The sequence below is a fragment of the Helianthus annuus genome, chromosome 17 (assembly GCF_002127325.2).
Source record: "Helianthus annuus cultivar XRQ/B chromosome 17, HanXRQr2.0-SUNRISE, whole genome shotgun sequence".
NCBI classification, from domain to species: Eukaryota; Viridiplantae; Streptophyta; class Magnoliopsida; order Asterales; family Asteraceae; genus Helianthus; species Helianthus annuus.
In genome coordinates, this window is record NC_035449.2 from 183,248,534 (window position 1) to 183,275,303 (window position 26,770).

A 26,770-nucleotide genomic window follows, 5' to 3' on the forward strand; every position below is an offset into this window, starting at 1 on the left:
CCACTGTTGCGAAACTTAAAACCACTGTTGAACCTAAAAAGCAAGATTCTGATACACCTAAAACAAAACTCTCACCAGAAAAACCACCTGTCAAAAAGCAGAATACAAAATCCTCATCACCACTGCCAACCTCCACTGAAACAATTGTTGATGCAACAAATGTTTCAACACATGTTAAGACAACAACGGTTGAGACACCAGTTGTTTCAACAGTTGTTAGTCAATCCACTGATTCTACCCAATTTCAATTCCCATCACAATCAACCCTTACACTCATAGCACGTTTTTCTTCTCTAACTCATCCTTCTCCAAAATCTGTTTACACAAGAAAGAGAAAATTCATGGTACATGAAGAAGAGAAGGAAGAAAAAGATATGCCCGCACCAATTCTGTTATCAGCTACTCATTTGTCACACCCCGATATTTCCATGTATTACCGGTGGGCCTGGTGGGGAGTATCGTGACGTAGTTGATATCATCATAGTCAAACAACACAATTTTAAATGCACAGCGGAAGCAAAAGATGAGAATCACATTACAAACCGAATATAAAGTAATATCAAGGTATTACAAGGACTGTAAAGGATCCACAGGCGGATCAAAAGAAAAAGGAAAATTGTTCAACAGACTTTAACGTCTAGAGCTTGCGAAACTTGATTAATGATGCCAGGAGTAGCCAGCCTATTTCGTCTAGTACCTGCACTTAGCCTTTTTGGAAAATACGTCAGTTTGCACTGGTAAATACTATTAACTGACTCATTTTGAAAATGTTTTAGAAAATTGATTTGAAATGCACATGGCATAAAAGTTCTTTTATAACTTGGGACAATTATTAAAAACAATCTTGTATACAGTTTTACTTATTTGTCGTCCGTCAGGGTCGGTTTGTAGGGCCGAACAAGATTAACTGATACGCCACAGGTATAATGCCCACAAGGTTGATTCCTTTAAGTGGATTACCAGTTTTTACATAATGCAACTGTCAGGTGTACGCCTACACCCCGTGCTTAGGTCGTGGCCATTTCTTTGAATGATGCCAAGGATATCCGGGACATGGTCATTTAACCTCCAAAGGCCATACACCAAATAATACAGATTAAACGAGATATGTAAATGCATTAATCACAATCCGATTTAAATGACTACATACCCAACCAAGCGGTATTATTATAATACCGTATCCCAAGCCCGTATAGGGAAAATAAGTTAAGAGTATTTACCTGAGCAAAGTATAAATCAAAAACAGCAAGTGCACGTAGCTTTTACCGGGCTCCTAATCTGGAATGAAGGTTTTTAATAACCTATTAGAATCCTAACAGGTCTTTAATTAAGCCTAAACTTAGACCGGTTAGTTTTAAAAGAGAATGCGGTCCAAAACGCATGATTAAGTGAAGAACGGATTGGAATGTGGTTTAGACCCGACAAGCTTGGATACTTGTTTAATATGGGTAAACTAAACACATTCTGGATTTTGAGATGAAAATGATATGGTTTGACCCGTTTCGGTCAATTTATGCAAACTAGTTACATAAACCGAACCGAACGCGAAAATTGCATAACGGGTAACCATAAGAGTCATATACAGTTTTCCTGAGTTAATATGCTTTAAATATGTTGTGACATCAGTAATATATCTCCTATTATGCCCCAAATGAATTTAAACTCAAATTATGCCCCGTAAGGGCATTTGGTCATTTAAAAGGTTATAAAAGAATTTAAATATAAATCTGAGTTTCAGGTCTGATATAATCAGTAAAAATACTTAATTTACTAAGTTATATCAGTAGGGTATTACCTATATGTGAAATTTATTATTTATAACCAAACCATATACCGAAAGGGCATTTTGGTAATTTCACCTAAGGTTTAAAGGTCAAATCTGGAAATCTGAGTTTAAAACTTTTGCTTACTGTTAAAGTATAAAAACTTACTTAAAATATTAGTAGGTATCAAGTCTTATATATCTAAAATGGTTTTAATACATACTATGCGCTTAAAACGCGTAAAAAGGTAGTTTTAAGCGATTTCCGGGTTTTATAAGGAAAGCTAATATTTTTATTATTCCAGAAGGCTTAAAATATTCTATTTATCATATTGGATCAATAGAAAAGGTTTGGTATCAAAAGGATTTGTAAAACTCATTTTATAGCCCAAAAGGGCAAAACCGGCAACTACCGAATTAAGCTTAGAACTCTAAGTTATGCTCAGCCTAAAAATAAATAAAAATCTCCAAAAATTCCAAAATATTATTTTATATCAGTAGGTAAAAAGTTTGGTATCAAAAATCGAGTTTAGATAGGCTATATGCTAATTACGCCGTTTAATTACTAAAAAGCTTTCAAATTACGCTAATGAGCATAACTCTTAATCTAGACCTCAAACTGTTGTCAAATTTTAGGTACAAGTCTATAAATCAGTAATGAAGGTTTCTATTCTTTTACTTTTTCAAAAATTACATTTTAAGGTGTAAAGGGCATAATAGTCAACATTTAAGCAATTAACGGAAACATGCATATAATTCGGATAACTAATGAACCAAGTTGTATAACCACAGAGGGTTATACTAACATAAAACCTTGTCCTAATAAAACTCTAAGGCATTTCTAAACTATGCTCTAATGGGAACTGAAAGTCAAAGCAAAAGTCTACGTTTGCGATTTTCGGTTCCGAACCGAGCTTAAACTGAAATTTGCCGAGTTGAACATGTTTAGACACGTTCTTACATTAATGACCAAGTTATATTAGTGACAAAACAGGTTGCATGGCTTCTACATTGCTAATTATGCATTTATTTGAAAATAAGCTTTTTGTTGACTTTTTATAATTATCTTTGACCCGACAATTGACCTACTTAGAGCGGGAATCAGAGAGTGCCCTTTTAAGGGTTTATTGCCCACATAATTACCAACTCATAGGTACTTTCAATTTGAAATTTGACTGGACAAATTATGATTAATTACGAAGTCAAACCTTAATTACGACGGTTTGAATTTAAGCTAATTATCTAAGTAAAACTGAATTAAGGAGGTTAATGACACTTACCAAGGTCCTATGCACGACTAAAGATCACTAGGAAGGGGTCTTGAGCTTCAGGAACCTCCAGAAAGTGAGTTGTGAAAGTTTGCAAGTGGGTGTCAAAATGTTGCAACAATGATCTCCTTATATAGGGATTTTGATTCATCAAGATCATGACAAATAAGTCTATGGGATGATTCCTGATCATCCCAAGTGTCCCTAAGCCCTTCTAAACCATCAAACAAGCCCCTAGAATCGAAAACCATGCTTTAAAGTCGGTGTAACTTGCTGAAACAGGCACCTGGCATGTTTTTCTGATGCTGGTAGACTCAGGCGGCCCGCATAAGGCTTGGGCCTGGTCTTACGCTGCCCGTGTCAAGGTTGGCTCCGGTCAACAAGTTTGCAAGTATTGCATTTTAGGTCCCTGGTCCTTCCAAACGTGGTTTTAACTTTGTTTCTTGCAATTTCAACCCTCTAACTTGACTTTTAAGGGCTCCAAGGCATAACTAAACACCGTTAAGTCCTCGGTTAACTTTTGATCACCCGAAAAGCCATAAATTTCAACGTTGACGCTTTTAACCCCTCGTATACGGATATTGTCATAACTTTCTCATACTTTATCGAAACCTTGTGAAATTTTTATCACTTATTCTAGTGAGCATAATTAATCGTTACAAAGCTTCGGGTTTGCTAAAAGGTCACTCAGAGGTATACTTTAAACATGTTGACACATTTAACCCCTATAGTTTGTAATCTCTCACTTTCTTCCACAATTAGCTTCGTATGATCCATGATTCATTCGTTTAAGGGTATAAACATCGTGTAGGGTTGTTGAAGATTATATTTATCCATTGTTGACACTTTGAATCCTTTTACACACGTAGATTTCTTGTTTGTCAACTTTAGTCCCTCTAACTTAATTCTTTACACGTTTAAAGTCCATGACACGTGTCAATATAATATTGGACATGAATTTTCGAGGTGTTACATCATTCATTCAAACTTCACCTAAACCATTCGTCCCACCTCCATCAACAAAAATCAACCCATTGGCAGTAAGTTTCCCTTTGGAACTGCTTGCAGTTCAAGATGAAATGACTCAATTTTACACAAAGGATGATCCATCCAAAAGAACCTTCCCATCTCTTCATGAATTCGAAACTCCAAAGAATATTTATGAATATCTGAAGCTAAAGGGCAAGCAAGCAGAATATATAGCAAAAGAAGAATGTAAAGGGCTAGGAGACATTAAGTTATCAGCTTGCATGCAACATTGGCTTGGTCAATTCAAGAAGTTGGAAGATTTTGCTAGAGACCTGATTAAGAATATGTCAAATCTGTCATCAAATGCTGAGCTATAAAAGACATTAAGGAATGATTTCTTGAACATTATCATGGATACCAAGTCCTACGAAGCCTACAGGTTTGATTTCAACGACTGGCCCCTTGAAGTTCTTAATGAGAAAGTTAATAGAATTGAAAAGATGAATAAAGATCCTCAAATGCAAAAATCTGCTCCCAACTAAAAACAATACAAAAAGGTTGAAGTGGATGAAGTGTTGAAGTACAAGAGAATGAGGGCAGAAGTTGTAGCAGCTAAGTTTTGGGACTGCTAGACAAATTGGAAAATGGTTTAGGCAGTATATTGATCGAGCTTACAATAAGCTAGAAGAGCGAAGAAAAACAGATCCATCCCTTCCTAAAAAGCCAGTATACAAAAATGAAACCACTGTTAGACGTCGGCAGATCATTACATCTAAAAAGTTGTTCTCATCAGCAGATGTAACCATCGCTGCCTTGAACCAAAGAAAAAGACAACAACTGACGGATGAGGAAGATGAAAAGAGAGAAGCTGAGTACAGAAAAAGTCTATCAGAAATCAGTTACGATATAGATTAGATGATGCTTCGTTGCAATTACAAGCTCAAGTTGCTCAAACACTTCAGAAATTGGCAAGCAGGCCTCAATCGCCAAACTACTCTCAAATAAAACTTCTCCCAAGAAACCCATCAGACCCAAAAATACTAAAGTGGAAATCTGACAAACAGACCCATGAATTGACTTTGATCAAGTCTGATGGTAGTGTTGAAAAGATATCAAGGGAGAATGCACCTGGTCTGAATCCAGTTGACCTCCAAGATCTTTTTAACCTTCAGGTTGATAGGGATGAAGATGATACTGATTCCTTGGATTTTGAGCTCCAATTCAAAGGGCAAATCCGGGAAAGGTTGATGAGAGAATAAAGATCTGCTGATTTCTAAAGTCTGTTGATTCCTTGATTTAGTTTTGCTGAAAGTTGTTGAGGCAGGTGATTGTGTGTTTGTAGTTAATGTTTGTTGAACCTTAAGTTGTATTCAAATTCTATTAAGTTTTATTAGACATCTTTTATATGTACCTATGTCTATAAACAATTTATATTGTCTTTTTGGGTAAACAGTTAAATTGTCAATGGGTGGATATGCGCTTTTTTGGATAAGAGAATGGAAATAATTGTATGTAACTGATATATTAACTGATAATCTATCTTTATAGTTGTCTTTTAGCTATAATAGATAACACGTTTTGGTACAATATCTATACATGTATCTATATGTTCTATCAATATGTGTTATGCATGGTTTTTTAAGAAACGACCCGTGTTTGCACACGGGTCTTACCGCTAGTATAATAAAAGAAACAATTTGTGGGACACTTGTCAACTTATTAGGCCAAGTCTTATGGATAATTATTATTTTAGCTTAATCCCTTCTAATTAATTATAGATAACCCCTTCTACAAATATTATTTAGTTTAATATCTTATACAAAATTATTATTTAGTTTAATCTCTTCTAATTAATTATAGATAATCTCATACTAAATATTATTTTGTTTAATCTTTTCTACTTAACTATAGATAACTATTATTTAGTTTAAATTTAATGTATACTTGTCATTTATAATATTATTTATTTGATTTTCTAAATCATATGACAGACACCTATTTTTTATTTGTAATATATAAATTTACTCTTATTCTTTTCGATGAATAAACTTTAAATTTTTACCATAGCATATATAATGCTAGACATAAAATTGAAAAACATTTTGGATGACATCAATAACTTAAGACATAATATAATTATATGTATAATATGCACTTTTTAATAAAATAATACCAAACAAAATTAAAAATATCAAATCATTGATTTTACTAATAATAACAAAGAATATTTTTTTTAAATAATTATAAAAATACATAACTAAAAACATATGACATTATAATACAGTTAACCCATTTATCATCATACAACCTCTCAACTATTCAATCATATTTTTTTCTATCTTATATTACTTAATAAATAAAAATAAAAATTAATATTAAATCTTATCCTATTTTAAATGTCGAATAGAATAGTTCTATTTTTCTAATAAAATATTATCCTTTAATTAAATTGTTAATTTAAGATATTTTTAAATAACCAAATTATTTATCACTAAAGCCAAACTTTATATTAATATATTATTTATTTTTATTATTAAAAAAAATTTTATATCGATTTTATTACATAATTTTTAAATAAATTGTATATAACTTTGAATATTACTTTATAAAATTAGATTTATTACGGGTTCTTTTAAATATAATTTATATTTTATTACTCAAATGAGTGCTTATTTGCTTCTTGAATAACATGTTTGACCACTATATCTTCTTTTCAATAATAATCTCCGCAATCACCATATCTATCGCGTACCGAGTATATCCATTAGTTTTTTTAATATAATTTTCTTGTTATTTGGTATATAAATTATATTTATTCAAATCGTGTAATACACAAGGATTTTTAAAGATATAACTTTTTTATTATTTGGTAAACAATATTACATTTATTTAACCCGTGTAATACACATGGTTTTAAAGATATAATTTTTTTATTATTTGGTATATAAAATTACATTTATTGAACCCGTACAATATGGTTTTTATGGATATAACTTTTTATTATCTAATATATAAAATTACATTTATTCAACTCGTGCAATAAATGAAGTTTTTAAAAAATATATTGTTTTATTATTTAGTATATAACATTCATTTATTCAACCCGTGTAATACACGTGGTTATAACCTAGTAATATAAGGTACAATTTATGGTATAATTATAACATTCCATTTATGCTTAAATTAAAAATTCTCCCTTGGGATATTAATGTTACAAATCTAATAATTTGCTATTACAACAAGCAGCCAAATTATCCCTTCATTGTAGTACTAGAATATCTACGAACAAAGTATTATGTGACATCTCTTATTTATTTTGATTCCCATTACAAATCACACCCCAGTTTTTGCAGGAATATACTGTAAATTTCTCAAAAAGGCGTCCTATTTCTTCAAAACTTGTCGAGCCCCAGTTCTTCCTCCTGAACCATTTGGTTCGATGGGTAAGACCCAGTGCTAGCCTGCTACCAGAACCCATGTCCATACTCCCCCAAATTTACAGCGAGTAGAAAAGTAAATGGAAATTTAAAAAAAAAAAAGTTCAAACCAAGTATAGTACACGAGGCTTTTGCATGCGCGGTATTGCGAGAGTGTTGCGTCAACTTGAGCCTGATGTACCCATCCTTATCATGGGTTGTATCCACGACTCAAACCGTTGCTCCAAAGGTTTGCCCCGAAATTTAAAAAAATATTAGAATATAGAAAAGGAACCTACTCGTCCAAAAACCGTTTCACAATCTTCACGCTTGGTTCCAACACCTCTTTTTCCCATACTTCTGCCACCCTCCCACCACCCGAATCCGCTGCCATCACCGCCCTAAACGCCTCGGTCGCATCTATTCTCTTCAACTCCCACCCGGCGTCCCTCAACCGTAGGATCTTCCCCACTTGTTTCTTTGCAAGATGACACGTATTGTCCTTGATCCTTTTCACAGCCTCATTGTACACTTCCACTTCCGTCTCGGGATCCCCACCGCTTGGTCGCCGAACGCTGTTAAAATCCCTAAAATACCCCTCAAACTCCGGTATCCCAATCGCCTGACCCAGCCCGGCCCGGTTCACCCTCTTATCCTCCCCGGACCGGAAAAACTCTACTAACTCCTCAAACATACCCGAATCCAACATCTCGTCAACCCGGTTCGCTAAATACCGGTTCAAAACCGGTAAACTCACATCCACCCAAATAAAACAACAATCATACCGAAGCTCCAAGCTAACCGGATCCGGATCCGACCCGTTAAAAACATCAGTTTCCGGGTCAAACCGTTTTGTAACAAGCGAATAGATTAAAGAATTCGACCCACCAACGACTATAGGCAACCCGCCACGGGTTTTAATATCGGAAATTATATCCGACCCGAGTTTTCGATAAACCGAAGGAGTACACGCGGGTTTTGTCGGGTCAAGTACTCCGAGAAGGTGATGGGGCACTCCGACCCGCTCTTGCATTGTCATTTTGTTGGTAGTGATATCGAGCCCATTGTATAATTGCATTTTATCGGAGTTGATAATCTCCGAGTTTCCGAAAACCCGGGTGGATAAATCGATTGAGAGACGCGATTTTCCGGCGCCTGTGGCTCCAAGGATGACTAAAAGTTTTGGTTTGCTTCGACGGTTGTCGTCTTCAGTGGTCGAAGAAAATAATTTCTGGGCCCACCACTGCAATAATTCCTGGGTCCGCCACTGCTGTTGCTGGGTACATGTAGGTTGAAAAAACTTGTGAAATGAAGGTCTTAAGTTGCAACGAGAATATGGAAAAATTCTCATGTTTTGATGGAGATGAATGCAGCTTAGAGGGTCACAGCATTCAGGGCATACAAAACACATGAGTGGGAGTATTATATGTATAGGGCTCTGTATGTATGTATAGATAGTGAATGCGTGAGGTGTTGGGATTGTTGTGTTGGAAATGATTATGGTTGCTGGATACGATGGTTTTGGTCGGAGAGTTTGGAGAGCAACGTTGGAGATGGCCCGATGGGTTTACGAGGTAAGTGGGCATTGCTTTGCTTTGTTTTGTTTTTATAGTGAGTACTTGGTGTCGGAAACCTTTTTTTTTTAATTTTAATTAGAATAATAAGTATTTGACATAAGTTTGAAAAAAAAATATATAAATGGGTAATGAGAGCATTCACATCCAACTCTACTTTTCAATTTATATAATTTAACTAAAAAATCCATTTTTTTCTCTAAAATTTATTAATATTTAAAAAACCTCATACATTCTATTTTTCATCTCTATTTTTATCTTATTTAAAAACACTGATTTTATGATTTGTTTTTTCTCTTTCTTATAAACTCACATTAATAAGAATAAATTACTTTTTAGTCTATGCGTTTTAGTGGTTTTAACCACTTGAGTTCAAAATAAAAAAGTTTTTAACGCACTAAGTCCCTAACCACTTATTTTATAACATTTTGAGTCCAACTTTTTAACCCTTGTACTTTGATTTTGGACTCAAGTGGTTAAAACCACTAAAACACATGGACTCAAAACGTTATAAGATGAACGATTAGGAACTCAGGACGTTAAACTTTTTTATTTTGGACTTAAGTCGTTAAAACCACTAAAACATAGGGACTCAAAAAATAATTTAATCAGTTAATAATATAGAGATGAATAGTAATACTCCAATGATACTTGGAGTATTCACATTTCCTTATTTATTTCATTATTTCACTCTCCATCTCAAAGCTAGAGAGAAACAATATATGTTTGATTCATTTAATATTTATATTAGGTTTTCTAGTTTATTCTTTATCTCAAAAATATATAGTTGAGAGTAAATTCAATTTCTTTTTTTTATATGTTACTATTTATCTCTAAATTAAATGTTATTAGTGTATAAAACAAGAAAGAATAATAAATAATTGTTTGTGAGTAAGATAGAGATAAAAATAAAGAATGGGATGTGAGAAATTTTTAGAAGATAAATAAAATTTTGGAGAAAATGTGACTTTTAGTTAAATAATAGAGAGTAATATAAAGATGCTAATTTCACATCAAATTCTCTATTTCATCCATATTAATTAGTAAATTATAGTGAAAGGTATATAGTTTTTCATCTTTATCAAGATCTTTAAAATAGAGATAAGGTTTAGAGAACCTATACTAGTTCTTTAAATAATTAAATTAGTATTCATCTCTAAATAAAATGATGTGAGTATAAAAAACCGAGAAACAACAATAAAATAAGTGTTTCTGAGTAAGAAAAAAATAGTGATAGAGAATCTAGTGTGAGATCGAGTTTTAAAAAAAGTAAACAATGTTTAAGGAAATAAGTATATTTTAGTTAAATAAATAGGGTATGGGATGTGAAGGTGTTAAAGCTAGATTCTCTAACTTTTTTTTTTTTTTTTTTTTTTTTTTTTTTTGGAGAAAAAATGTAGGTTTAGAGAATGGCATATGAATGCTCAGATAGTAATGGTTTTTTTTTTAAGAATTTAGCTGAGCTTCAAGTGAATTTCTTTATATCTTAAATAATGCATTTCTTAAACTCGTTCAGTTTTTATTTATTTGTTTTTATTATAACTTGCGTTTGCTAACTTAAAAAAACTGAACGTGCATGTGTGTTTATTTTTTTTCTTGATTTGCCAGTATAAAGTTTGTTAAAAACAGAGTGTATTCAAGGTAGGATAATTTATTGGAATTGTAAGCTATAGCGAGTGTCGGTATCGGTATCGTATCAGTATCACGACGAATGAACTGATACCCAGATCAGTACCAGTTATAAGTGATATCGGAACCACCGATGTTAGTTTTTATGGTTATCAATCGATGTAAAGTACGTCTTGGTATTCTTTTAGGCAAATAATGACTTGATTTGTTCTTAAGGTTTTCGATTGATGTCAAACATATACCCGTACCGAATGTTGATAAGATAACAAACCAAACTAATTCCAATCAATCCCGCAACATCACGTGAAGGAGTTTTACTAGTTTTATATATTTACAAACTACAACTATTTTGCAAGGCACTTCTATAGGACTAAAAAGGTTTTAGACCATCCACAAATCACAATGCCAAATACAACAATCATCACACCGCCAAATCAGATTTTCATTTAATTAAAAACACCTATTTTGTTTTCTGTAGTGGTACATCCTTTCATATATATCACTATATATATTTCTATATTATCACCGGCTTTTATATTTATTATATATCACTAAATTATTTCTTTCAAAAATTATTATTTTTTTAACTAGATGGACGCCCACGAGCATTGCCGCGCAACCATCATAATCAATAGCAAACACAGTGCAACAAATATCTAAGCCTAAATAAGATTTCAATTGATTGTATGATAGTAGAAAATAAAACTTACAATCAATTATACTTACATAACATACATAAAGCCTAAAAAACCTAAACTACTTGTTCCATTTCCTTTGTGCCCTCATATAGCACATCAATTTTAATTTAGACCGCAACTCCGATTATCTGTGACGAAGATCAACGACCCTGTTAGTAAGATCCGCCAGCCTTTCGGTTATCTGTTGATCATAAGCGATAACATCGTCTAGCCGTTTCTGCAAGCGTACTAGAAGTTCAGCCTGGTTTCTAGTTGCGTGTTCAAGACTATGTGAAATGAACCTGAAACTTTATCAATAGGCTTATACAAATCTCTCTCATAGTTGCAACGAAGTGCCATGCTAGCTAAAGACATTACGTGTTATACCTTCATTTCATATTACCATTAGGCTCAAAAAGAGACATTCACCATGCCATATCAATAACGACTAACATCTTTCATCATCATTGCCTTGAAACCCCTAACAATAGTTAAACGAGTTCCAACAACAAAGTCTACATATAAAAACGTGGACATAAAACTATACCAATGTCATTTATAAGCAGAAAACAATTAAAGATTGAAACACCTATTTAAATAAAGTTTTCTAACATACAATGTACAAGGCTCACCAAAGGCTTATCGCCTAGAGTCAACCATCAAAATAGCAACGTAAAAAGCCCAAACCAATTAACTCGAGCTACAAAGGGATAACAACATATCAAAACACACATTCAAAACATCTAAAGGCTCACCAAGGTGTCATCACCTATACATATCACATACAAACCTCAAATTCTAACATATCACAGACAAGCATCACCAATGACTCATCGTTGATGCATGTTAAAAAATATGCCAGATTTAACCGTCAAAATAACAACCTCAAAAGAGCATACTAAGCAATCCAAGCCATAAGCAAACAACAATGACAGATCGAAACACCCACTCAAAGAATACTAATGGCTTACCAATGGATCATTTCCTTGAACGTCTTTTAGTTTCCATTAGATGTCACTAGGGTCTGACTTTCTTAAATATTGTTCTGAAAAATCTTCAATAACACATCTATCGAAGTTTTGGAGAAAGTCATTTGAGGCTTTTCACCAATTCACATGTCTTCATTGGATTGGTCACATAATATGTCATATGCCAACTGACGTATGACACATGTGTATTTCAAAAAAAGGCCTCTTTAACCCACCCTATCCTATCTTTGTTTAAAGTATAGAGAATGGTTTGATATAGTTTCAACATTTCGATTAAGAAGTGTTTAACTTCTCGGAACCTTTGTTTAAACAAAGCACAATCAAAAAGCGCTTGTGGTAAACGGTAGGCTTTACAAAAGCATAAATATCCATTTTCAAGATATATTTGCGTTTCTTTCTTGAATGGCTAAAACTTAACCCTTCTTCGACTTGGTGTTGTAATTTCGGTGCTCGCAGTTTTAAATACACTTCATCAAAATCATTCAATGCTTCCGATTATTGTTGGGCTATATCCTAAAATAAAATCCCTACATCAACACTGTGGGGATTGAATTCATTTGAGCTTTTGATTATTGAAGGAAGTGAGAGAATAGTTGAATGATGAAATATGAGAGACTTTGAATGTGTGAAAATATATAAACTAGGATCGTTGGTTTTTAAAAAAAAATATAGTCATTTGAGTTTTAAAATAACTAGGGGAAATTCCTTAAGATTGAAATTTTAAAATCTTGGAAAAATACAATTGTTTGAATGTTACTAAAAGTTTATAGGTATTATAATATCCAATAATAATCGGATGTTGGCATCTAGAATACCTTCATCCGGTTGGTCCTTCATAAAATGTTCAATTTTTAATACAATTGGTGCAAGTCCATATTGCATGGTTTTATTTGTTTTGTTTTTTTTTTGGTTAGTAATTAAGTCCATCTACCTATTGCAATGTGTCCCAATATGAAAATGTTACATTATGGGGCCTTTCAAAAACATAAGATACATATCCCTAAACTTTATATACTTACCATCAAACTCTACACATTTTGGAAAAGGTTTTTTTTTTTAACTTTTTGGCCATTCATCTTGTTTCCCGCTTATAACTCTCAAATAATAATGTTTTATAACTTTAGAATATATTGATGCGACGTTATTATATTTATCTACGTTTTGATGTAAATCCAGCTCAAAACAGAGTTGTGCGTGGAAGTTAAGTCACCTAAACATCTATGTACACATCAATAATGGCAATGACCACTTCCATTTTAGAAACCCAATGGGTTGTAGATACAACATCCTTCCTTCCATCAAAGGGTGGGGGATTAGATCACTAGAAAGCTTGATGTGTGCAACACTTTGAAGTTTCTCTGGCAACGTCATCTTTTTCATCATTACTTTCAGTCACCTCAGTATCCTTCTCGTTTCCTTTCTTAGTTCCTTCATCTTGCAAGCTTGTAAGGCTTTAGTCATAATTATTGGCATGGAGTCATGAATAAATTTTTAAACCTGATTAAGGGGTTCCAAGGTAAAGCTTCCCTTGTTCTTCAGAGAGTGCACATCAATCTCCATAGGAATAATTTGTTCACGTTCAGTTTCAGCCTGTTTGGTCTTCCTTCGGCTGAATCGGGGTTGTCTACCACATCTTTCTCCACATGCAACACCATGTGTCTACCACGTCTTCCTCTGCATGCATCTTCGCATGTCAGGTAATTATTCAAAACACTACAAATAAGGCAATTAGTTGTTAATAGCCGCTAGTTGTCATTAACATTTTACTTTACTTTTCGGGTTCTAAGCATTCCCTTCCATGAACAACTTCGATATTCAAGTTCCCTGTCGTAGATGCTAAGGAATCCTACATTCTACATCAAACTTATATCCACGTCTTTGAGCTACCCCCTTTTGGCACCTTTATTGTGCCCCAGGGCCGTCCCCGAAAATGATAAAATATTTTTGGGCCCCATGCAAAACAAAAAAAAGTTGGGCCCCTTCTATAATATAAACTCATCAATCATATATCAAAAAACTACAATACGACTATATTTGTTATAAAATAAACAAAATAAAAAGAAGCGTAGCAAAAAGAACTCAATATATGTAAACATACCCAAATTAGTTTGGCTACACGAACCTTTTCATATAAAAAATAGAACTAGATACTGAGTTTTTTTAAATTTATATTATAAATGGTTAAATGAGAAATAAAAAAAAACCCTACAAGAAAACATGTAAAGTTTGTTACTAAATGATTAAATGAGAAGAAAAAATGAATGAACTTGCAAATTTGTGGAGACCCAAATTTAGATGTGAAAAATCAAAATTAAAACTAAAAAATAAGCTTGCAAGTTGCAATTGGTGTGAGCATATGAGACTTTTCCCCATATTGATAAAACAAGCGGCCCAAACAAAAACAAAACATCAATTAGAAATGAAAAAAAAATGCCACTTGGGTTGTGGCCCAGTGGTAAGTAGTCAAAGACTACTTTGGTGAAATCCAGGTTTGAACCTGATTAGGTGTATTATTAGGGGGAAATAATTTGTTGTTAAAAAAATTGAAAAAATGAGTTATAAATGAAAAACAAAAAATGAATTAAAAATGTTGAAAACAAGGGGATTCGAACCCGGATGTCCAGCTTTAAATAAGTTGTTGAACCCATTGAGCCAAATGACTAGTACATAAAATACTTCCTACAGCGAGTTTATATATAATATATATATTAACTTTTAAATAATTTTGGGCCCCTAAATGTTTTGGGCACTGTACGATGGCACCTCTTGCACAGCCCCAAAACCGGCCCTGTTGTGCCCCATTCTTAGTTTAGGTTAAGGCTTTAAAGAATGGCCGAACCTCTCAAACCATGGCTCTAATACCAACTTGTAAGGCCCCAAATCCAGTATACCTCACAATTGGGCTTAATCATCAAAGCATAGTTCTTAAACTGATAAATATCATAGCGTTACAGCAGTAAAAAAAAAATCAAAATTCAGCACATCAAGTTTAAAACATAATTGTTAAGGTCTCATCAAATAAACTAAGGTTAACATGATGCCAATCGTTGGAGTAATGTAGCCTTCAATTCCATGTCTGGAGTCTCCTATCAGTCAACATCAATACCTAATTAACCTAACATGCATGCTAAAAACAGTCGGTTACATTGAATAAGTTCGAGTTTTGATAAAAAAACGTCAAGACATCATTTTGAATAAAACATATAAAAAGTCATATTAAACTATACTAGATATCAATCATCAATTGAAACATATATGTGTGAACATCAACCGCTTGTCACATAGCCAAGCGAGCTTATACCGACATAAGACTCCAGCAATGCCTACTAAACCGTCACACTGACATATTCCATTAATAACACTAGCAACAGATGCTAGCATCAACCGTATCAATCAACAATAACTTAATATTTAACTCCAGCTAAATAAAATTAATTGTATACCATCAATAAAAAAACACGTAATAACTAATAGTCACCTTAGAGAGTATGAACATATAAGGTAGAATGCATATCAATCCAAAACAGTAAAAGGGTATCTCAAACTCACTTGGGAGTTAGCTTCTCGTTGCTAGCAACATAAAATCTGAACCAAGACTTTCACCAACTTGTCAAAGATTTAGATAAGCCATATCAACTTATCTCTTGGTCACCATTTTGATCCCACAACATATACTTCATTTCACTGATCATGACTTTTTGTAAGGCATATATGTTTCGCAATACTAGATTTCGTTGATCATAACATTTTGTTGAGCAAATCATTTCGTTGAGGGGTTCAAAGAAATGTGCGTGAAAACACCAGAGATGCAACAATGGTGGTTGTGATCAAATCCGGCTTTGTTTGACATCAATTCCTAAATTTTCATTGGAAATGCATTAGAATTATTCTATAACATAATTACAAACTTGAAACATAAAAAAACATGTAACGTTTGACGTGATTCTCACATCTTTAAGCGAAAAACCCTAAAATCGACTTGATCACTTGAATGTGATGAACAGGCTGCGGATTAAGCTAGTTGAGAGGATGCGATGAACAGGCTGCCTTCCATACTAGATGGAGAACCCTGCTGGCTTGATCACTTGAATCCACTAGGTGAAACACATACCTGTGAGATCTACGGTTCATTTCGCGGTTTCTCTCTAGTTTCTTCCTCTATAATGGAGTGTAAGGTGAGAATGAGGAGGTTGATCATGCCCCTCACTCCATATTAAATTTTCATTAATAAAAGAGTAAACTGTCATTTTGGTCTCTGAGGTTTGGTTACTTTTGCCACTTTAGTCCAAAACTCAAACTTTTTGCATCTGGGTCCCTGTGGTTTCAGTTTTATTGCCATTTTGGTCCAAAAATGAAATCAGGTCATACTTGTCTTATAAAATCCTGCAATTTTGTCATTTTCCTCAGGGGCAAATCAGTTTATATTTGTCTTATAAATATGGTATTTATTTATAAAAAAGAAATGATCATTTTGCCCCTGCGAAAAATGACAAAATAACAGGATTTTATAAGACAAATATGACCTGATTTCATTTTTGGACCAAAATGGCAATAAAACTGAAACCACAGGGACCCAGATGCAAAAAGTTTGAGTTTTGGACTAAAGTGACAAAATTGACCAAACCACAGGGACCAAAATGACAGTTTACTCTTATTAAAAATTACCACTTTGCATTTCATGGGCTTTGCAATGAAATTTACCATACTTGGGATTTCATTTCATATCTTACAGTTAAGCCCATCACACATTTACCGTTTAAATCCATCTATTCTTAAAATTGGGCTTTTACATGTTTAAAAAAAAAATAAAAAACTGAAGCGATTAAAATGATAAAAACAAATGAAGGATTAGGCCGGTGAGGTTTTTTCATCATGAGAATCTGTTTTGTTTGAACAATTACTAGTCATATGTTTGAATAATCAATATACATGAATTCGAACAATTTCAATTTTTGTTGGTACAAGTTCATGATTAGGACCATATGTTTGAACCCATTTATTTTCAATAAGTTTATGTCGGTAGAATATATTTTTAGATTAGAGTTAAATGCCATTTTAGTCCTTGTGGTTTGGGTCATTTTGACAGTTTAGTCCAAAGGTTTCATTTTTAATCTGTGGGTCCAAAAAGGTTTCACAGTTACCATTTTAGTCCACTGGGTTAACTTCATCCATTTTTTCTGTTAACAAGAAGGCCAATTCGGTCATTTTATATGGCTGAATTGCCCTTTTAGTTAACAGAATTACATACAAAATGACCAAATTGGCCTTCTCGTTAACAGAAAAAATGGATGAAGTTAACCAAGTTGACTAAAATGGCAACTGTGAAACCTTTTTTGGACCCATAGGTTAAAAATGAAACATTTGGACTAAACTGGTAAAATGGCCCAAACCACAGGGACTAAAATGGCATTTAACTCTTTAGATTATTAGTATTGTATAATTTATAGGATGCGTCGTAATTCATAGCAATGTGTGGACAAATGATTAACCATTATAATTTTATTTCTAGACTTTTTTCGTGAATAAGTGATCATAGGAAAGCTATTTTATATGTATTTATTATCCATTTTTAGTATATTATATAACAGGTAAATTAAATTAAAAAAAAAATACAACAAAAAGGTGATTTTTGTCATTTATCAAAATTTTGCTAGTTTCATAAACCAAACCAGATATATGGAAAAAATAAAAATAAAAATTGTCATTTCATTTTCCTTGACCAAAATGATTTAAGAACGTTATTAAGAAAACTAAACTCATCACATAGAGCGTGACTTGACTGTTAAAAAATGTTGAAGCTTTGAGCTTCGTATTAAATGGCGTCCAAACTTTTAGGGTTTTACTAATTATATTCGGTTCTTCTTCTTTGATCACAATTCCCTCAACTCTGAGCTAGAGGTGACCATAGGTCACTAACCAGCCCGACCCGGCCAAATAACCGCACATTGTAATAGTTAACAAACATAAGCGAAGACCGGCCCTTAACATTTCATTGGCGGGTATTTCTGTTCCCATTCAAAGACCGAACCCGAAAATGGGAACACCAAAAATCATCCAAATTGCTTCATTTTATTCCAGAACCCAGATTTCGTAGGTGTGAGATTATAGATTTGAAGGTATGTGAAGCAAACCACTTTATTAATGTTATATACTATTATTGATACGGACCAGGTCGGCCCGTCAGCCAAGCAAGCCCAGCTGCAACACAATGTCAATGACCGGCCCAAGAGACAAGTCAAGAAGCCCAAGCGATTTATGGAATAAGCCCACAAGTTGCACGTTCTCAATTTCAGCATGTTTATTTCAATTGTTTACTGCATGTAGTGTTAGTTTGCATGTTTAGGTAGTGGAGCATGATAGATAGCAGTTACATGCATGTCTCCAGAAAATAAGGAACATGGGTATCATGTGCACATGGTCCATTGCATATTTAAATTCCTGTACTTTGTTTTGAGAAAATATTCAGAAAATTGCCCCAAAAATCTTGTTCTTGTTCTTTATTTCTTGGGAGTGTTTGCCTACTAGAAAAGGCTCTATCATCTTGGTGCTTTCATTCTCGTCTCATCCCCCGCCATCATGCCACCTCGCAAAGACACCTCCGCCTCCGACGATCTACCACCCACCGCTACGGATCAATTGAACCAATTGATCTCCATCACCACCAACGCAGCCACCACACAAGCCAACCTTACCGCCCAAATCACCGCTTTAACTGAAAATACCGCCCGTTTAATCAACCATGTCGCCACACTCACTGATCGTTTAACCCCGGGCTCGGACGATGACGACTCTGTCAAACCGATCGCCAACCCCAATCCCCCACGTAATCCCAGACCACCAAAAATCCAATTACCAATGTTCGATGGAACGAATCCATTAGGATGGATATTTCAAGCCGAAAATTACTTTACATACTACCAAATTCCACCGCAAGAACGCATCACCTTAACCGCGTTTCATTTCGTCGGTGATGCGCTAACTTGGTACCAAAACCAATCCACCAATGGTTTGCTCGGTAATTGGCCAGCCTTCAAGCGATCCGTCGAACTTCGATTCGGTCCCTCCACATTTGATAACCATGAAGCTACCTTATTCAAACTACAACAAAAAACCACGGTTCCCGAATACCAAACTGAATTCGAACGTCTGAGTAATCGCATCACAGGTTTGTCAGCTCGCACTTTACTCAATTGTTTTATTTCGGGGCTTAAACCAGAGATACAGGCCGAAATGGCTATTATTAAGCCCAATACATTTGAAGAAGCCTGTGGCCTAGCCCGACGAATAGAAGACAAATTCAATCACCTTTTTAAAACCAAACCCCCTTATCCCACAAAATCCTACTCTTCAACAAACTTCCCCACAACTTCTGCTACTCCAATAACGACCATGTCATCCACCACCACTAACCCTACCAAACCGGTAACTATGACACCATCAGCCACGACAACCCCACCACTCCTACCGTCACCCCCTAAAACCTTACCCTTTACAAAACTTTCACCGGAAGCCATTCAACAACGTCGAAAGGATGGATTATGCTTTCGTTGCCCCGAAAAATTTTTCCCCGGCCACAAATGTTCCCCGCCACAATTCATGTTGATTGTCGATAACGAGGATCAGCTTGAACCTCTCGACGATCCACCCGATCAACAAACAGATAACGTATCACCCCCGCAATTTATGTCCTTGTCGGATGCGGCTTATTTTGGTATGTCCTCCTTACAAACTCTTCGTATCACGGGCTACATCAATGGCACTCCCGTTACGGTATTGGTTGATTGTGGTAGTACCCACAATATTATACAGCCTCGGATCGCGTCTTTGTTGGGGCTTCCAACCAAGCCTTTACAACCCTTTGCGGTTATGGTAGGAAATGGCGAGCACATCTATTGTCAAGGACATTGTCCAAATGTCCCATTACTTCTACAGAAAGCCGCCTTTCAAGTTCCATTCTTCGTTTTTCCAGTTCAAGGTGCGGACGTAGTCCTTGGTATTTCCTGGTTGGGAACGCTCGGTTCGATTACCGCTGACTTTTCAGTCCCAAAAATTTCCTTTAATATCAATGGGAACACAACAACTCTCACAGGCGAACCCATGACGAAACAGGTAACATCGAGCTCTTTGTCATCTATGCTTCGTCACGGCTCAATTGCATCACTTCATGCTTTACTGTTGGAACCTCCACATAATGCCACAGCCACAACCGACAACTTATCCCACACCGACCCCATTATTACAAACCTACTAACTGATTTTCAATCAGTCTTCGCCACCCCACATAACTTACCACCTTCACGACCTCATGACCACCGCATACCCTTACTCGACGAAAGCAAACCGGTAAACGTGAAACCTTATCGTTACCCTCACTTCCAAAAACAGGTGATGACACAACTGATCGATGAGATGTTACGTGATGGGATTATCCGTCCAAGCCAAAGTCCATTTTCTTCACCGGTTTTATTAGTAAAGAAGAAAGATGGTACTTGGCGCTTTTGCGTCGATTACCGAGCTCTTAACGCCGTTACCACTCGAGATCGTTTTCCAATCCCAACAATTGATGAGCTTCTTGACGAATTAAACGGTGCAACAATCTTTTCTAAAATTGATCTCCGTTCGGGATACCATCAGATTCGGGTTGCACAAAACGACATTCACAAGACCGCTTTTCGCACATCGGATGGCCATTATGAATTTTTGGTCATGCCATTCGGCCTAACCAATGCTCCATCAACGTTCCAATCGGCTATGAATGATCTATTTCGGTCAGTTTTACGCAAATTTGTCTTGGTGTTTTTTGACGATATCTTGATTTATAGCGCTTCCAAAGAAGATCATTATGCTCATTTAAAGTTCGTTTTCCAAACTTTACATGAAAATCATTTCCATGCAAAGGCATCCAAGTGCGTCTTTGCTGTGCATGATATTTCGTTTTTGGGACACCGGATATCAGGGAATGGAGTACGGCCCGAACCGGAGAAAATTGTTTCTATTCAACAGTGGCCGAAACCAGTGTCCTTCACCACCTTAAGAGCTTTCTTGGGTATTACCGGGTATTACCGTCCCTTTGTACCGCAATATGCACACATAGCTACACCATTAACCGATATCCTCAAAGCCAAAGAATTTCTTTGGAACGACAAAGCTGAAACAGCCTTCACCACCCTTAAAACTCACATGCAAAACCTCATAACACTCGCCCTGCCAGATTTTTCAAAACTGTTCGACCTAACAACCGATGCCTCGGGGTATGCTATTGGAGCTGTTCTTTCACAAAACAATCGTCCCATTGCCTTTTTCTCAAAAAAACTTTGCCCAACAATGCAAGCCCAGTCCACATACACCAAAGAATTGTATGCTATTACGGAATCCGTTCGTAAATGGCGGCAATATTTATTGGGAAGCCGGTTTCGCATCTTCACTGACCATCATAGTCTCAAGCACATGTTAACTCAAACAATCCATACTCCGGAGCAACAAAAGTGGATCACAAAGTTACTCGGATATGACTTTGAAATCCATTTCAAGCCGGGAAAAGAAAACACTGTTGCCGACGCGTTGAGTCGAGTGCAAATCCCTCCTATGATGGCATTATCTCATGTAACAGCACCTTGGTTGAGTGAGATTAAGCTTTATTATAAAGAACATCCGTCGGGCATTGAATTAATTGATCGGGTAACTTCGGATCCAACTGCGTTTCCCCATCACCTCTACAAAGACGGGCTTGTGTATGTCCGCGGAAAAATTCTGGTCCCTCCTATTGGCAGTATTCGTGAAAACTTGCTACAAGAATTTCATTCTTCGCTTGTTGGTGGACACTCGGGAAGTACGGCTACGTTCAAGAGGTTGTCTGCCTCCTTTTCTTGGTTGGGCTTAAAGAAAGATGTCATCACCTTTGTTCGAAACTGTGAGATTTGCCAAGCTATCAAGATACCCACTCATAAACCTTATGGGCTACTTCAGCCGCTTCCGGTTCCCGATCACACTTGGCATGACATCTCCATGGATTTTATAACAAACTTGCCGCCTTCGAAAGGTAAAACTGTCATCTGGGTAATAGTAGACCGCTTGTCAAAATTTGCACACTTTATTGCTCTTCCAACGCATTACACAGCGGTCTCTTTAGCTGCCATATTCATGAAAGAAATTTACAAATTGCATGGATTACCCAAGACCATAGTATCGGACCGCGATCCGATTTTTGTTAGCAGATTTTGGCGGGAACTGTTCAAGCAAATGGGCACGCAACTGCTGCACTCAAGCGCTTACCACCCGCAAACGGATGGTCAAACCGAAGTAGTAAACCGTTGTCTTGAAGCTTACTTGCGAGTGTTTGTTTTCGACACGCCGTCAAGATGGGAAAGGTACTTGCACATGGCAGAATTTTCTTATAATACAAACTTTCACAGTTCGATCGGTATGACACCATTCAAAGCACTTTATGGTCACGAAGCTACATCCGTTCATGATTACATTCCGGGCACCAATTCAAATGCTTCTATTGATATGTCTCTTTCAAGTCATCAAGAAGTCATCGAAGCTTTAAAGACGTCATTGGAAGTAGCACGAGGCCGAATGGTCAAGCAAGCTAACAAGCATCGGCTGGAGAAGGAGTTCGATATCGGAGATTGGGTTTACTTGAAGCTTCAGCCATACCGGCAACAAACAGTGAGTTCTAGATCAAATAACAAATTGTCAAGGCGATTTTTCGGACCGTACAAGATAATAGATCGTATTGGAAAAGTTGCCTACAAGCTTGAGTTACCGCCGTCTTCAAAGATACACCCGGTATTCCATGTTTCCTTGTTGAAGCAAAGTTATGGCAACATCGCTTCCAACAAGGGTAACATTGAAGCGTTCAATGACCAAACAGTTTCTTTTTTGCCGGAAGCCGTTTTAAACAAAAGACTTGGAACGGAAAATCAAGAGCAACTTCTTATTCAGTGGGAGAATCGTCCTTTGGAGGAGGCTACATGGGAAGATAAAAGCGTTATACAACAACAATTTCCATTTTTCCTCGACGTTGAGGACAACATCGGTCTCGAAGAGGAGGGTGATGATACGGACCAGGTCGGCCCGTCAGCCAAGCAAGCCCAGCTGCAACACAATGTCAATGACCGGCCCAAGAGACAAGTCAAGAAGCCCAAGAGATTGATGGAATAAGCCCACAAGTTGCACGTTCTCAATTTCAGCATGTTTATTTCAATTGTTTACTGCATGTAGTGTTAGTTTGCATGTTTAGGTAGTGGAGCATGATAGATAGCAGTTACATGCATGTCTCCAGAAAATAAGGAACATGGGTATCATGTGCACATGGTCCATTGCATATTTAAATTCCTGTACTTTGTTTTGAGAAAATATTCAGAAAATTGCCCCAAAAATCTTGTTCTTCTTCTTTATTTCTTGGGAGTGTTTGCCTACTAGAAAAGGCTCTATCAATTATCTATAACGAATAAATTTAATGAAGCAAATGTAGTCAAAACCTTCAAACAATATGATGACGATTCGCAAAGCATATGGGTATATTATCAATTTATTGTATTTGTACTTGTCGATGCTTGTATTGTTTCAAAGATAATTGTTACTTGTATTTGTGTATTCATAGTTAGAAAAAATTGTTTCAAAGATAATTGTTACTTGTATTTGTGTATTCATAGTTAGAAAAAATGTACCGGGTAAAGAAGCAGTCAAGTAGTTCGAATTTGATGAAAGAAACAACCAATTTGATTGATTCCAAACTAATGCATTACTATTATTCACATATTATAATGTTTTAAAACTTGTTTATTTACAGCCACCCCAAATTTTTAAGGTCAAACAGGCCACCTGGGCCCATATATGTGTTTCAAGTTGCAGGCTAGATGAGTTGAATTCGGTTATCTAAGGGTAAGAGGGGTGGGTGCCTCAAATCAAAGCGCTGAAGGAGTTTGCCATAAAATGGACCGCCGCCGTCCCCCAATTGCCGCACGGTGAAGAGGAGATGCGGCAAGCAGTTACCGCTTGCGGTAAAGAGGAGAGAGAGAGAGGGGTAGTGGTGGGTCCCACTCTCTTTCAACCAATCACACATTTTCATTTTTTTAAATGGTTTGGGTGAAACCGCCCCTTGTGATTAAGGGCAAGAGGGGAGTTGGAGAGGGGAATTGACATGACAAGAAATCAATGGTGAGAATTACACTTGTTGATGCAACAAACACGGGACCAAGGATGGTAGCTAAGCTGGTTAGGCAAAAGGGCTGAAAGGTTCAGTTTTGCCTAACGCAGGTCGCGGGGTCCCTCCACGTTTGCAAAACGTGGAAGGAGGTTCACTAGTATGTACTTTGTTATTTGCTTTGAGGTTCTTTCTCCGAGGCCAGCTCGAATCCAGAAAAGAAAGCAAATAGAATGAATGTGATGAAGAGTTGTTTGGAAGTGACAAAGAACTCTTTGAATGACTAGAGATTAAGGAATCTCTGCCTTTTCGGAATGTCTTAGAAGTGAACATGAGCTGTCTTCTTATAGGGGAAGACATCTCCTGAAATGGCATAAACAAGACTAGCGAAACCTGTTTGCAATGGAGGGTTTCCCCTTTTGGGGTTGAAGGCTTTGGACCCCTGGTTAATAGAGTGTGCCTGTGCAGACCTGCTCTGACTTTGTGAGTTGGTGAGCATGAGTTGGTGAGACGAGTCCTTGGACATGACTGATTACTGTTTCTCGATTTCCTCATTTTACAGCTTTTCATTCGATGAACCTTTCAACCTTTTAAGCTCTTTGCATATTAATCATTTTATTTATCCTTGGGCTACCCCCGTCGTCAGCCCCCCAAGTCAGAGGTTTTTGGGGTAGTATGCTCAAAGACTTCTGACTTTTATGCATGTCTTTTAAAGGCTTCAAGGGTTCGTTGCTTGGAGGCTTGAAAGGTTTGAGGCAGTTACTTTTTTGAATTTTGAATTTGAAATGATTTGACAGTTGATTTGTTGACATGTGTCAGGCGGCGGTTTTGCAGGAACCATTTATTTACCTTTATTACCCTGCTTTAATATCTTATTTATTTTAAAGTTGTAAAATTTCTTCATTTTACTTACAATCATTCACAGTTTCCTTCCTCAGGTTAGTTTCTCTTCTCCATTTTCGTTTTTACTTTGTTCAATCATGGGTGCCCTTAAGGATTTAGCGAGGTCATTCTCTCGAATGACACAAGAGGAAGTAGACCTGTTTTGTCTTGAATATGGTATTGATAAAAAATTTAATCCAACTGCCCCTTCTTGCGATGTTTCTGTTGACAAACCAAATCCTGGTTCGATTGCTTTGTATTGTCGTCACTTTCAGTGGTCTAATCTTCGTTACCCTTTTTCGTTTTTCGTTTTGAACTTGCTTGAGTATTATCGTGTTTCTTTTGGGCAAGTTCATCCGAAGGGGATGGCTAGGGTTTTGCACTTTGAAATGTTGTGTCGTGCTCTTGGGTATGATCCCTCTTTGTTGCTTTTTCGGAGATTTTTTCGTTTAGCCAAAAATGGTGATTGGTTCACCTTTGAGACATCAAAGGTTGATACTTGTCTTATTTCATCCATGGTTACAACGCTTGGGTCCTGGAAGGATCGGTTTTTCTGGGTTTCTGATTCTATCGTTCCTTTCAAAATGGTGTGGAGGCATCCGGATGCTGTTCTTAATGATCCGGAGCCTTCTGAATCAGAGTTGAACGATGCTTTTCTTTCAGCCATTCGGGGGTGCCCTTCGAGGGTTCGTCCCTTTCCCGAACATTTGTTAGTGCTTTTAGGGGTTAGTAATATTTGGGGAAAAGCCGACCGGGATCCGTTGTTAATGAGAAATGGCATTGGTATGCATTTTTTCCCTTATGCCTTTTCTTATTTTACTTTGCTTATGCCTTATTTTCTTTTGTTTTGTTTTTACCAGTTATGTCTGCTTTGGACTTTATCAAGAGTGACGACACGTCCGATGTTGTGTTTGAGGATGCCCCGTCTGTTCCGGGTGAGAATGTTGTGGTTAGGACTTCCGAGCAAAGGTTTGAGGGCACGGGTTATGTTAGTGTTGCCAACGTTAAGGGTTTTACCAAGTCTAATGCCCCCAAGTCTTCATCTCGCCGATCTTCTCGTTGTTTGCTGAAAGCTGGCCCTCAATCCACTTCTACTGAGCCAGTGGATTTGACTGATGATATTGAAGTTTCGGAGGATCAAGTTGAAGCGGGTGTTGAACAGGACAAGGAGTTGGTTGTTCATGGTAAGAAGGTTCGAGGCAAGAAGGTTGTTCCTGTTCAGGAATCGTCAAGCAGGGACGTTGAAGGGTTGAACCCTGAAGGTACTTATGTGCCTGCTTGGCAAGTGAAGAATGATGATACCTTCAAGGATGCTGCTGTTTGTGAGGATGCTCTTAGTCATCTTGCTCCTCCTTCTGTGCGTGAAACCATTGCTGAGATGGACGACGACTTTATGTTGTCTCGCATGGTTTTAACCACCTGTAACCTTGCTGCTATGCTTCCCCAAGGGATT

General features: G+C 36.4%; 1 protein-coding gene across 1 annotated transcript; it reads right to left on the reverse strand.

Annotated features, from left to right (window-relative positions):
- Nucleotides 1-7,507: 7,507 nt before the first annotated feature.
- LOC110925784 (adenylate isopentenyltransferase) lies at nucleotides 7,508-9,001 on the reverse strand. Its single transcript, XM_022169622.2, has one exon. It carries the CDS (start codon nucleotides 8,824-8,826, stop codon nucleotides 7,711-7,713), a length of 1,116 nt encoding a protein of 371 aa, XP_022025314.1. The 5' UTR covers nucleotides 8,827-9,001; the 3' UTR covers nucleotides 7,508-7,710.
- Nucleotides 9,002-26,770: the final 17,769 nt, after the last annotated feature.